Genomic DNA, 12,982 nt, shown 5'->3' with positions numbered 1-12,982 from the left:
GAGCCAGGTTGCAGGTCAGGAAAACAACAAGGGATTGGGTTTGTTGGACTGAAGTCAGTGCACCCCTTTCCATCGCAGTCCCAGGGCAGAATTGCAACGCAACAGGAGGTTCTGAGATTCTGCCGGGGGGGGGGGAGGATGTATATTCGGCTACTGCCCAAAGGGCCCTTATGTTTTCATTCATTCATTTAGAACATTATAATCTGCTTTTCCTCCCAAGGAGCTGAAGGCAGCACCCAGTTCCTCCCCATGCCGTCCCATTTCACGCTCACAACAATCCTGCGAGGTAGAAATTGTTATTATACTTACGGATAAAAAATGCAGCACAGAGATAAAACAGAAAAACTAAAAGCATGGAAAGAAAGATGATCGTCAAAAAGTATTAAGCCTGTATAGAATTTAAACAATATAAAAAACAAATCTATTAAAAATGCAAATAGCAACAGCCCAAGAAACGTCAGCCCACCAGGCCTGTCTATGAAAGCAGCCAGATCCTGAAGGCCTGTCGGAATAAAGGAGGGAGCCTAGTGGGCGGTTGAAGCTTGAATTATAGGGTTGGAAGGGACCCCAGTGGTCATTTAGTCCAACCCCTGCAATGCAGGGCACTGGGGGTCGGGGACATGGGTGTGCTGGAGGGTGCAGGTGCCTTCGGTTTCTAATCCCGCCATTCCCAGTTGTGGGATAACTGGCTCAGGTTCATGTTTTGTGGGGAGGCTGTTCTCCCCGATCTGCATATGAATCTTCCAGATATTTGCATTTGAATATTGCATTGTTGCTCTTTTCTGCCTGGGAAAAGGAAGTCAGAATGTGTTGAGGTAACTGAGGCGTGTCCTTGTGGTTGCCTGTGCAGTCCTGTGTGTCCCCAGGAGGAGGTCAGTCTGCTCTGACTCACTTTCCCTAAATCCTCCCCCAAGTTCCTGGCCCTCATGAAGGAGTCGTGAGTCTGAGCAGCTTTGTTTGTTTACTTGTTGCCCACCCTTCACCCCAAGGTCCCAAGGCGGGTTGCAACATTAAAATGCAATATTCAATTGCAAAAAACAAGGTGGATCCTAAAAGCATACACTTCCCATGGGGTGTCCTCAGCTTTTACTAGAAGCTGAATAGTGAGGGTGCCAGACCCACCGCTGCAGAGAGTGCCACGGTTTAGGGGCCACCACAGAGAAGGCCCTCTTCCCCTTAACTGCCACCCCAAACCAGCCCCCGAGAGGGAAGGAGTTAGCCTTTCAGATATGGGGGGGCCTGAGTCATTCAAGGCTTTGAAGGTGTGTTGGGGGTCGGAGACCCTTTTGCCTGCCTGCTTGGCATCTGGTCCAGATACGACCCCAGCCTCCCCCGGCCCCCAGTTTGGGTCTTACGAAAGAGCTGTGAGGGTAGGAGCAGTTTGGCCTTGGAATGGTCTCCTTCGGAGGTTTTAAACCTTCCTTGGAGGTTTTTAAGCAGAGATTGCATGGATGCTTGGCTTGAGATTCCTGCATTCCAGGGGGTTGGGGTGGATGACCCTCGGGGGTCCCTCCCAACTTGAAAGTTGTTTGATTGCATGGCCAGGTTTGGGTTTCTGCATAGAGGCTGCGGAGGAAGAGGTGATGGCAGAAGTTGGGGGGGGGGGGTTCTGCGCAAGAGACTGGCTCAGCCTGTCTGGGCAGGGCTGGGGCGCGGCTGGAGCTGAGCTCAATCCCGTGGGGGGTGGGAGGGCCTCCCCGTTTGCTGAACTCTGTGCTTTGACCCGGGCAGGCGTGTTGGGCGGGGCCCCACCCAGTCTGCAGCCCCCGCCCCCATCCTGAGATGCCTCCTCCATGGGGCAGGTTCGAGAGATGAACTGCTTATCTGTGTGGCTCCCAAGGCTTCCTGAAAGTGGGGGGATCTCTCTCCCCCTCTTGGACAGACCCCATTCCTCCCCCTGCCTTCTGCCTGCAGTGCCCCCTCTCCTTCCCTGCCTCTGGGGGGGGGGCATGACACTGAGAGGCATCTGCCTCTGCAGAGACCTGGAGCAGCCAGACTTGCCTAACCAGTTTGGGTGCTGTTCTGGCAAGCCCAGAGCCAGGGGCTGATCCTCCTGCTCCTCCTCCTCCTGCCTGCTGCTCCTCTGGCTGCTCTGGGATCTCCAGTTGAGGCAGGCAGCGCTTGCCTCCCTCAGCCTTAAGGGCACGACGAGAACCCTGCTGGATCAGGCCCAAGAGGACCCTTCTAGTCCAGCACCCTGTTCTCACAGTGTGGCCAAATATCCCCCAAGAACTTGGGACTCTGCATAGACTGCCTCTGGACCTGGAGGTTCCATTAAAAACATAAGAAGAGCCTGCCTGCTGGATCAGGCCAGTGGCCCGTCTGGTCAGCATCCTGGTCTCCCACCGGCCAACCAGGTGCCTCTTATGGGCATCTCTTAGTTGGTGGCCATCCTGTGGGAGGGAGTTCCATAGTTTCCCAAAATTCATCTTTTTTATTGTCTTCTTCATAAAGGCCCATGAAATATTATCAAAGGCCTTTTCAGCATTTATAAACATTAAAGCAGCTTGTTTCTCATTCCTGACCTCTAGATGGTCTATGTCATCAATTATATTTCTTGTATTATCCTACCTCTGGCGTCCTGGTAGGAAACCAGCCTGATCATGATGAATTATTTCTACCAAAACTCCTTTCATTCGGTTGGCAAGTATATTGGCAAATAGCTTATTATTTAATAAGGAAATTAAAGGCCTATAATTTTTAAGTGAAAGTTAAGTCCGCATCTTACTTTGGCTTCAAAGTAATACAGGCCTCTTTCCAAGTCTCTGGTACTTTACCTATATTTGAAATCTTGTTCATTACTTATTTTAATGGTTGTACCAGTAAATCCTGCAACTTTTTATAATACTGTGCTGACAAACCGTCAGGCCCTGGCGTTTTATCTATTTTAGCTTGCTTAATTGCAGCTTCCACCTCCAGCACTATTGTCACATTTAATAAAACTATTTTTGGGGAGTTCCCTAGTTGAACTCAGCGCTGCATAAAGAAAGGCTTTGGGGGTCCCCATTGTTGGGAGAGAGGAAAGAAAACTTCTCTCCATCTTTCTCTGTTCCATGTTTATCATTATTCACCTCCGCCATGTCTCCTCCTAGAGGAGCTCTCCCGTCTCCTTGATATCTTTTCCAGCTCCACCGTGTCCTTTAGGAGGTGAGCTTGGCTGTGACCCCCGAAACTGAACAAGGGCTAGCTGCTCCCCCCACCCTCCATGGGCATGCAGGAAGATGCTTGGGCCAATTTGCCCTTTGCCAAGCACTTGACAGTGGGGGGGGGGGGGTTGAACGGGGTGCTTTTAGTGATTGGGCAGAGGTGCATTTGGTTCTTGCAAAGAATTGCTTCCTCTCCATTTTCCATTAGTACCTCCATTGGCGCCTCTGCAGATCTCTGGGATGGGGCAGGGCATGAGCCAAGGCCTCCTTTGCTCTCTGGGAGTGGCACTGCCATGGCCTCTGGGCACAGAGCTTGCTGGTAGCCATGGGAGGGAAGGAGGAGCCAAGGGCAGGGAGAAGGCCCATTGCATGCAGAAGCTCCCAGGTCCAGTCCCAGTTTCTGAAACCCTGGAGAGCTGCAGCTGCGAGTCAGTGCAGGCAATATTGGGTAGGTAGGTAGTGGATGGTTCTCTAGACCAGATGGGTGGGAGGTTGCCTGCTCTTGATGGGGTTACACTTCCCCTGAAGGAGCAGGTTCACAGCTTGGGGGTCCTTTGCTGTATCTCGAGGCTCAGGTGACCTCAGTGGCCCAGAGTGCCTTCCATCATCTTTGGTTGGTGGCCCAGCTACGCCCCTATAATAAATAATAATGGGCTCAGGGCGGCTAACAACGATAAAATAGTACAACATTCTAAAATCAATTCATTATAAAATTAATTCAGAATCAAATTGATGGCAACCATTAGGCTAAAGTTCTGTGAGGATTACCGAAGGAGGGGGTTAGACTGTGCCTTGGCCAAAGGCCAGGTGGAACAGCTCTGTCTTGCAGACCCTGCAGAAAGATGTCAAGTCCCGCAGGGCCCTGGTCTCTTGTGACAGAGCGTTCCACCAGATCGGAGCCGCAGCCAAGAAAGCCCTGGCTCTAGTTGAGGCCAGCCTAACCTCTCTGTGGCCTGGGACCTTCAGGATGTTTTTGTTTGAAGACCGTAAGTTCCTCTGTGGGGCATACCAGGAGAGGCGGTCCCATAGGTACGAGGGTCCTAGGCCGTATAGGGCTTTAAAGGTTAAAACCAGCACCTTAAACCTGATCCTGTACTCCACCGGGAGCCAGTGCAGCTGGTATAGCACTGGATGAATGTGATCTTGCAGTGAAGACCCCATAAGGAGTCTCGCCGCGGCATTCTGCACCCGCTGGAGTTTCTGGGTCAGTCTCAAGCGCAGCCCCACGTAGAGCGAATTACAATAATCCAGTCTGGAGGTGACCGTCGCGTGGATCACAGTGGCTAGGTCAGGGCGAGAGAGGTAAGGAGCCAACTGCTTAGCTTGGCGGAGATGGAAAAATGCCGCCTTTGTTATAGCTGTAATCTACGCCTCCATAGAGAGGGAGGTATCGAAGATTACACCCAAACTCTTAACGGACGGTGCTGGCACTAATTGCACCCCCGCTAGAGATGGGAGTTGCCCCCTCAATCCCATATCGTCCCGTCCCAGCCAGAGGACCTCTGTCTTCGAAGGATTTAACTTCAACCGGCTTCCACGTAACCATCCAGCCACAGCTTCCAAACAGGGAAGGGATAGCCTAGCTACTGTTGTCTGTGCTCTGGTAATCTCAAGGTTAGATTACTGCAATGCGTTCTATGTAGGGCTGCCTCTGAAGACAGTTCAGAAACTTCAGCTGGTGCAGAATTCAGCGGCCTGGTCTGAGCATATTACACCAATCCTGGTCCGACTGCACTGGCTACCAATTAGTTTCCAGGCCCAATTCAAAGTACTGGTTTTGAGCTATAAAGCCTTAAGCGACTCAGGACCTCAATACCTCAAGGACCACCTCTTTCCATATGAACCTACCCGGTCCCTGAGATCATCTTCTGAGGCCCTTCTTCGTGTGCCTCCTCCTCGAGAGGTCCAGAGGGTGGCAACATGAGAACGGGGCCTTTTCTGCAGTGGCTCCCCGTCTCCGGGGGGTTTCAGATGAGCTGCTGGCCCAAGAAGAAGAATCAGGTGGTGTTTTATTGCCTCTTTGGGCTCCTTTATGAAAGGGGACAGGGGCATAACTTGCAGAAATCTACAGGGTGTGCAACCCAGCACTGACCAGCCTGAGAGATGTGATGCTCTGACAAGCCCCCTTCCCCTCTGTTTTTCTGGGGTGTCTTTGGCTTTGAGGGGCTCCCTTCACCCTCTGCTTCTCTCTCTCTCTCTGCAGATTCCTTTGTCAACAGCCAGGAGTGGACCTTGAGCCGGTCTGTGCCAGAGTTGAAAGTGGTGAGTTTTCCGTGGCTGTACCTGAGGACCTCGGGAGATTCCAAGGGGCCCCGCCTAGCCCAGAACAACAACAACAACAACAACAACAATAATAATAATAATAATAATAATTTACCGCTTCCAACAGAATATTAAAATACAATAGTCTATTAAACATTAAAAGCTTCCCCAAACAGGGCTGCCTTCTAAAAGTCAGGTGTCTTCTAAAATATTGCAGAATCCACTTTTGTTGCCTATCAGTCCCCACATTACAGGAATTTTAAAGTGTATGAATGTTACAGGAATTCTCACCTGCGATTGGGAGAAAAGCATAAGATCCTAATCCAACCCATAACTTCCTGAGGAAATCCCTCCCCCCCCCCCCAAGTAACAGAAATGAACTGTCAATGTAGTTTGACAAAAGCCTTTTTAGCCTCAAGAGAAATAACTGCAGCCCCATCAGCTCTTTCACTCTTTGAAGCACCCCCTTGTCCTACTAACCTGAAATTATCTGCTCCCCGTCTTTGGCAAATAATATTAATGTACCACTATAGCCATCCCAGTCTGGTTAACAACGACTCCTGTTATTATCTTGCTGACTACAATAATTAAGGTGATTGGCCTATAATTTGGACTCTGATTGCCCCATGGGAGCTCTCTGGGAATCCCGATAGACTGCCTCTGGATCTGGAGGTTCCACGAGAAGAGTCCTGCCGAGTCAGGCCAAGGGAGCCCACTGAGCCCGGTCTCCTCTTCCAACAGCGGCCACAGTATGAACACCCGTCCTCCCTGCTTCGGAGGTCATTTGGGCTCGGGATCCATGGCTGGCCCTAGATGTGTGCCCTGACCCCTCACTCCCCAGGGTATGACGGCTGGGGGCTCAGGAATACCCACCTACCCATGGTTTTTTTAACCTTGCCGTGGATGACACCCCATATAAATCTCTGGTGGTCCAAAGAAGGAAGGGAGGGAGGGAGGAAGGAAGGAGAGATATGTGGTTCTCTTCTTCCACTGGAGGCTGGAAGAATCGTAGAATTGCAGAGTTGGAAGGTCTCCAGCGGTCATCTAGTCTAACCCCCTGCCACGCCTGGTCCCGAGAAGCACCTGGATGGCAGAAACTGGGGGTTGGCAGTGTGGGACACGTGTGGTTTTGCCAAATGGCAGAGAATGGCGGGGTTGGGGGGGTTGTCCGGCAGTCTGGGTTGACCACTGAGCTCCGCTGCCTTGCCAGCTGGGTCTTTTGTTAGAGCAGCCACCAGTAACTGAGGTCTCCAGTTGCCCCCCACTTGGGGGTTGGGCCCCAGAGGAGACGCGTCTGAGCCTGCAGGTGGGGGAGGTTGAGCAAGATTTGTCTTCCCTGGTGTTCCAAAGACCCCCTGAAGCTGGTCTGTCCCCCCCCCCCCAAAAAAAAAGATCCAGAGCCAGCATAATGAGGGGTGAGCCACAGCTGTCCCAAATAAGGAGAGCCTGCTGGCCTCCAGAGAGCAGGATTCGACCGCAAGAGCCCTCCCCCCTCCCCACTGTTAGAAACTCAGTTATACAATCTAATTGCCTAATGGCACCTGAAACCTGGGTTGGGTCACCACAACGGAATGTCTAGGTGCCATTCCCCCCCCCACAAAGTTGTTGTTGTTGTTGTTGTTGTTATTGTTGTTGTTGTTGTTGTTGTTGTTGTTTCATTTTTTCTCTATTTTTTAAAATTAAATTTGCTGCTTTACAATTTAAAATATTCATTTTTACACCCTCAAAAGTATCAATGACTTCCTTTCTTCTCTTTCCGTGGTTCATTTTGCATCTCTTAAATCCCTGCATATTTCACAAAAACTAAAGCATTCAGCATTGCATCCATCAAAACTTATTTACACTGTTGAATTTATCTTAATGCTGCCAGCGTATTCGGCTGCCCGCAATTATTTCCCGTATATCCAATAAACGTTTTCCAATCTCCTCTAAATGTATGTTCTTCTTGTTCTCTTATTCTGCATGTAAAGTCTGCAAGCTGAGCATATTCTGTCAGCTTAAGTTGCCATTCTTCTTTGGTTGGGACCTCGCTCGTTTTCCATTCCGTGGAAGATGGACAATAATTTCATTTCTATACCAATAGCAGCCATGGATTTATCTAATCCTTTTTTTTAAGCCATCCAGGTTGGTGGCCTTCGCTGCCTCCTTTGGGAAAGAGCTTACCTGTGCCTTTAAAACCACCTGGGAGCCGAGAGAGTCAGGGCAGGGCTTCCCAAATTAACGGGTTTAACCCTTTGTTAGTCTTTGCCACTCATTGTCTGCAAAGGCAAAGAGCGCCACCTTCTGGGCAAAGGCTGCAGTGCTGATGGGAGCCAACCTGCATTTTATTCCTATCAGAAAAGAAGGACAGTTTGGGGTGGAAAAGGGCACTCTGGGTTGCGGGCCAGGTGGGGTGACAAGGGCTGCCTGGTACTGCCCCCTTAGTGTGCCCCATCTTTCTCCCCTCCAGCCAGAATCGTAGACTTGGAAGTGACAAATGCAGGAATCTCAACTAAAGCATCCCTTTCTCTCTCTCTCTCTCTCTCTCTCTCTCTCTCTCTCTCTCTCTCTTCTTTCTTTCTCTCTCTCTTTCTTTCTCTCTCTCTCTCTCTCTCTCTCTCTCTCTTTCTTTCTTTCTATGAGATTTTTAATTACTTTTTTCCATTGCACCATAAAATTAAAAATAGAAAGGAAAAGGGCAATAGAAACAAAGATTGAGAAAAGAAAAAGAGAGAACAGTAAGATAAAGAGTAAAAAAAAACTAGCAAGAGAACTTCTTTTCCATCTGCTTGGAAGAGCCCACCACTTTCCTTTTAATATTTATTTGGTTTTTTCAGATTAAAATTTTACAATCCTATATCGAAATAAATCTTAACAAGATTCCAAGGAACCTCCTGGACTTCCACCCTCCCCTTTGTGGGTCCTATTATTAATCATTCCCTCCTGCAGCTTTTATAATAATCCAAATCTTTTGCATCTCCATTATCTCCAAAGTTCACCATTAAACTACAAGTGACATTCCAATCCTTTGAGCCCACCACTTTCCAAGGCTGCCCGTTCCTTGCTGGACAAGCTCCACAGAAACGCAGGCAGGGGCCACAGTTCCTGGCACCCTCTTCCGTCTTGCGCATGCTGGGACCACAGAGACGGAGAGCAAGGCCTGGCGCCATCTTGCCCGTCTCGCCAAGCAAGGGCCGGTGCCCATGGTGGGCGTCCAGCGTGGGCCAGAGGCCCCTGCCCAGCAGGACCTGAGCTTCTTGTAGCCAGTGCTGACATTGCCAGGCTCAGCTTTTTCAGGAACTCATAGCACAATTTTCTGCATTCCGTTTGTTGCTGCCCTTCTCACTGCAGCCCAAATACCTTGCAACATGCAATATAAACAGCAATATGAAATAAATCCAAACATTACATGCGTCCCAGACCATCTGTAATTTTGTCTGTCCTTGACTGTTTATTTCAAAATAATCAGTCAAGGCCTTGTTTTTTCCATAAATTTTTGATCGTCTAATAAATCATCATTTAGTCTCCATCTAAAGGAGATTTGGCTTTCCTTTTGTAGTTCCGTAATCAAGGAATTATGGTCTGAAAAGGTTCTGGGATTGATTTCAATTTTTTTGACTTTTGTCTCCAATTCTTTGGAAATCCATAGGGAATTTATTCTCAAGCTGCTGTCATGTACGTGACTGTAGTGAGTGAACTCTTTATCAAATAAATGTTTTCTTCTCCATATATCTATCAAATTTAAATTTTGAGCCGTATCAAAGAAAGTCTCTGGTAACTCACCTTCTTTCGTCTCTTTTTTTCTGGCTGATCTGTCTTTATCCAGAGAAGGAACTCCATTTAAGTCTCCCATTAAGATCATCTTTTGATCTGCAAATTTGAGTAGTTCTGTTTCTTTCTTTCTTTTTGAAAAAGATTGCTTTTTTGTCATTGGGTGCATAAATGCCAACCAGAATCACTTTCTCTCCATGAATTTTGATTTGCATTATTAAGATTCTACCTTTCTCACCCTTCTGAATCAATTTGGGTTCAAGTGCAGGATTGATGTAGAAAACTACTCCTCTCTTTTTTGTAACTGTTCATTTATCTGCGTTTATATCCCCCCAATGGGGACGTGGGTGGCGCTGTGGGTAAAAGCCTCAGTGCCTAGGGCTTGCCGATCGAAAGGTCGGCGGTTCGAATCCCCGCAGCAGGGTGCGCTCCCGCTGTTCGGTCCCAGCGCCTGCCAACCTAGCAGTTTGAAAGCACTCTCGGGTGCAAGTAGATAAATAGGGACCGCTTACTAGCGGGAAGGTAAACAGCGTTTCCGTGTGCGGCTCTGGCTCGCCAGAGCAGCGATGTCACGCTGGCCACATGACCCGGAAGTGTCTTCGGACAGCGCTGGCCCCCGGCCTCTTTGAGTGAGATGGGCGCACAACCCTAGAGTCTGTCAAGACTGGCCCGTACGGGCAGGGGTACCTTTACCTTTATATCCCCCCAAGGAGCTCCTGGTTGGCCTTCTCCCCTTTCTATCCTCACAACGACCCTGAGAGGTAGGTTAGTCTGAGAATAAGTGACTGGCCCCTAAGTTCACACAGGGAGCTCCCCGCCCGAGTGAGGATTCGAACCCAGGTCTCTCCCAGGCCTCCTTCTGGTACTCTAACCACTACACCACACTGCCTCTCAGACGAATGATTCCTCAGAGGCAATTGTCCGACTTCCTTGAGCTTGACTGGAATCCAAAGGGATCTCTCCCCCCCCCCCCATTTCTGTGCTGGAAAAGACCACTTGGTGCATTTAAGGGAAGAGCGTGGCTCCCTCCATCACCCCTCCAGGCCCCGATTCAGCCTCCACCTCCCAAGCAGACGGGGCGCGGTGCTCAGCCTTGCCTTCTGTATTTCAGGGGATCGTGGGGAATCTGTCCAGTGGGAAGTCAGCCTTGGTTCATCGCTATCTGACGGGGACCTACGTGCAGGAGGAATCGCCAGAAGGTAAGGGGGTCTTGTGGGTCACAGCCGTGCCTGGCACTCCCTGCTGTACGAAATTTATGCACTGCATAATTGCAAAATGTCCTCACTGCATGACTGTAGAAAAAACAACAACCCTCAAAGCAGTTTACAAAAAGGGAATTTTTCTTTTAAACTGCTTTGAGGGTTGTTGTTTTTTCTACAGTTGTGCAGTGTGTGCATTTTGCAATTATACAGTGCATAAATTTCGTACAGCAGGGAGTCCCAGGCATGGCTTTCGAAAAGTTCAAATAACAATAAACAGATTAAAACTCACATCTCTTTTCTACATACCCAGGTGGACTTGTCTGAACAATAATGTTTTTAGCAGGCACCAGAAAGGGGAAGGTGTCAATAGGCAGGGAGTTTCAAAGTTCAGTCGCTGCCACACAGGCAGACTTGAGTCCTTACCTGTCTTACATGACCCTTGCAGCAGCATCAGGGCCGTCGATCAAAGTGGTTAAGGGGGCGCAGGGGGGTTCCAAGTCCATGTCCGGTAGGGACAGACGTGGGGTTGTGCCTTTCGCTCTCTGCCCTGTTCCTGTGCCCAGGGCAGAGAGCAGGATCCATCCCTTCCTGTGGTCTCCTCCTGTGGGAGAGGCCTCCCTCCATCTCTCAGACCCTCCTGGTCCTGGGGGTCAAGCGAACATGACTCCCCAGAGGAGCCCCTCTCCTTAATTCAATGGGCCACAGGATCCGGAAGTCCTCTTCGCTGTGCTTCTCCAACCTGCTGGGAGAGACTTTCCTCGGGTTTAATCCTGGCATCTGCTTGGCTTCCCACCAGCCACCCATCTGAAAAAACCTTGGGTGCTGTTGATGTGAACAGTACGTTGGGACTGGGAACCGCAAGGGGGCTGCTGAGGACAGAGACCCCAGGCCTCCCCACTGCCTGTTTTGCCACCTTTAGAGTAGGGGTGGCTGTGAGTGAGCTTGGAGCATGCTTGGCCCATAGCTGTCAACTTTTCCCTTTTCTTGCGAGGAATCCTATTCGGAATAAGGGAATTTCCCTTAAAAAAAGGAAAACTTTGACAGCTGTGCCTTGGCCAAGCGCAGCCTCCGTGCTGCTGGCTTGAAGGAACCGGTTTCCTTCGTGTCGCTCTGTGGTGGCCCCGATTCTGCTGCAAGGCCCAAGTTCCACTCTTGGCCTTGTCTGCTGCCTCCTCCTCTTTTCTGCTCTCCTACTTACAATGTGCTCTGCTGAGAATGACACTTGGGGGGGGGCAGGTTCTAATGGTCCTTTCCTAAGCACCTGGCCCTGACTGGGAGACCCCTAAAATCCCAGGCAGGGTGGTCTGAGGGATGATGGCCAGGGGCAGATTTCCAGTGGCCAGAGAGAGGGGCAGTTTCCTCTGGCCAAAGGCAAACAGCTTGAGGCCGTGGGAGCAAAATGCTTTGGGCCTGAGTGTCTCTTTTGTTTTGGGCCGCCAGTTTCCCTGTGCCCCAGGGAGGTGGGTCTGTGGGGAGTGTTAACGGAGAAATCTGAGGGCTCCCTTGGACAAAAAACAAGGACACCAGCCAGGAAGACCAGAGCAAAACAGCAGCCAGTCGGCTTGGTCTTGATTGAAGCCTGTTGCGATAAGACTCCCACCTGCCACAAGGTAGAACAAGATGGAAGCCCCGAACAAAAGAGAACCCAAAGTTTTATTAGCTGCTAATCCCCATGTTACACCCCCCAAACTACATCACGGTTACACCATGAAAGGGGAGGTCTGGTGGCAGTAATCTGAGCATCCTGGACCCTGCCCCATGGTTCTCCTTGCCCTCCACCAAACACCCATCAAGTGTAACAACAGAGATCTTTACATTTCCCTGTTTCCCAGCCAGGTTAATCCCACCCTTTTGTCTTCATCTGGGTTTATTTCTGGAAGGGCTACCTGTCTGGCACTCAGGTATCAGGATGCCAGGGATTATCACTCAGGCAGAAGGGCTGCTGAGTAGCAGAGCTCACCTGTCTATATGAATTTCTGAAGTTTTCCCTGTGAGCCAGTACATAGATGCATTTATCAGTGAATTCTTACATTTGGTGTGGTGCAGCAGAGGCCCTTTGAATAGATAGGAAGAAACTGTGATGAAGTGTTTTGTGGGGACAAGTCACAAAAGCCACAAAAGCGATTGTGCTGGTTTTGGCAGTGGGCTGCGTGTGCACAATATCTGCTGGAGGGGCAACCCCCCCCAAACCTATACATAAATTCCTGCCACAGGAGCGCCATTAGGTCAGCCCCCCTCCTGTTGACGCTGGACGGAAGACAGAGAAAGAGAGAGGGGACTTATCCAGGGCAGGGCTGGGGAGACTTGGGCAGCCAAGCCCAGTGCTCTTTCTTGCGGTTGGGGCGTCAGATCCCTTGCCCAGGAGGTGGACCTTTTCCAGACTGGCTCTGGCACTGATCTCTCCCCCCACCCCACCCCCTGCCCTGCCTTCCTGCCTCCCCAGGTGGCCGGTTCAAGAAGGAGATTGTGGTGGATGGGCAGAGCTACCTGTTGCTGATCCGCGATGAAGGAGGCCCTCCGGAGCTGCAGGTAAGTCTCTGGGCCCCCCTTCCTGGTGGGGGTCAGGGAGGGGTCTTGCTGTGGGCCCCCTCAGCCTCTGGGAGTCGCCTCTGAAAGGCCTGG

General features: G+C 50.3%; 2 protein-coding genes across 3 annotated transcripts in view; one reads left to right on the top strand and one right to left on the bottom strand.

Moving 5' to 3' along the window:
* Positions 1 to 12,982, bottom strand: part of LOC310660898 (uncharacterized protein) — a 561,482-nt gene that overhangs the window by 279,064 nt on the left and 269,436 nt on the right. The window lies entirely within an intron of this gene.
* Positions 1 to 12,982, top strand: part of AGAP3 (ArfGAP with GTPase domain, ankyrin repeat and PH domain 3) — a 100,006-nt gene that overhangs the window by 39,925 nt on the left and 47,099 nt on the right. For both annotated transcript variants that reach the window (XM_083406146.1, XM_083406145.1), the window contains exons 2-4: positions 5,350 to 5,408; positions 10,270 to 10,357; positions 12,804 to 12,889. In XM_083406146.1, the coding sequence (XP_083262272.1) occupies positions 5,350 to 5,408; positions 10,270 to 10,357; positions 12,804 to 12,889 (233 nt within the window). The remainder of the gene's footprint in view (positions 1 to 5,349; positions 5,409 to 10,269; positions 10,358 to 12,803; positions 12,890 to 12,982) is intronic.

The sequence above is a fragment of the Podarcis tiliguerta genome, assembly GCF_965153285.1.
Source record: "Podarcis tiliguerta genome assembly, chromosome: 12".
Taxonomy (NCBI): Eukaryota; Metazoa; Chordata; class Lepidosauria; order Squamata; family Lacertidae; genus Podarcis; species Podarcis tiliguerta.
This window is presented reverse-complemented; position numbering and strand designations above follow the sequence as displayed.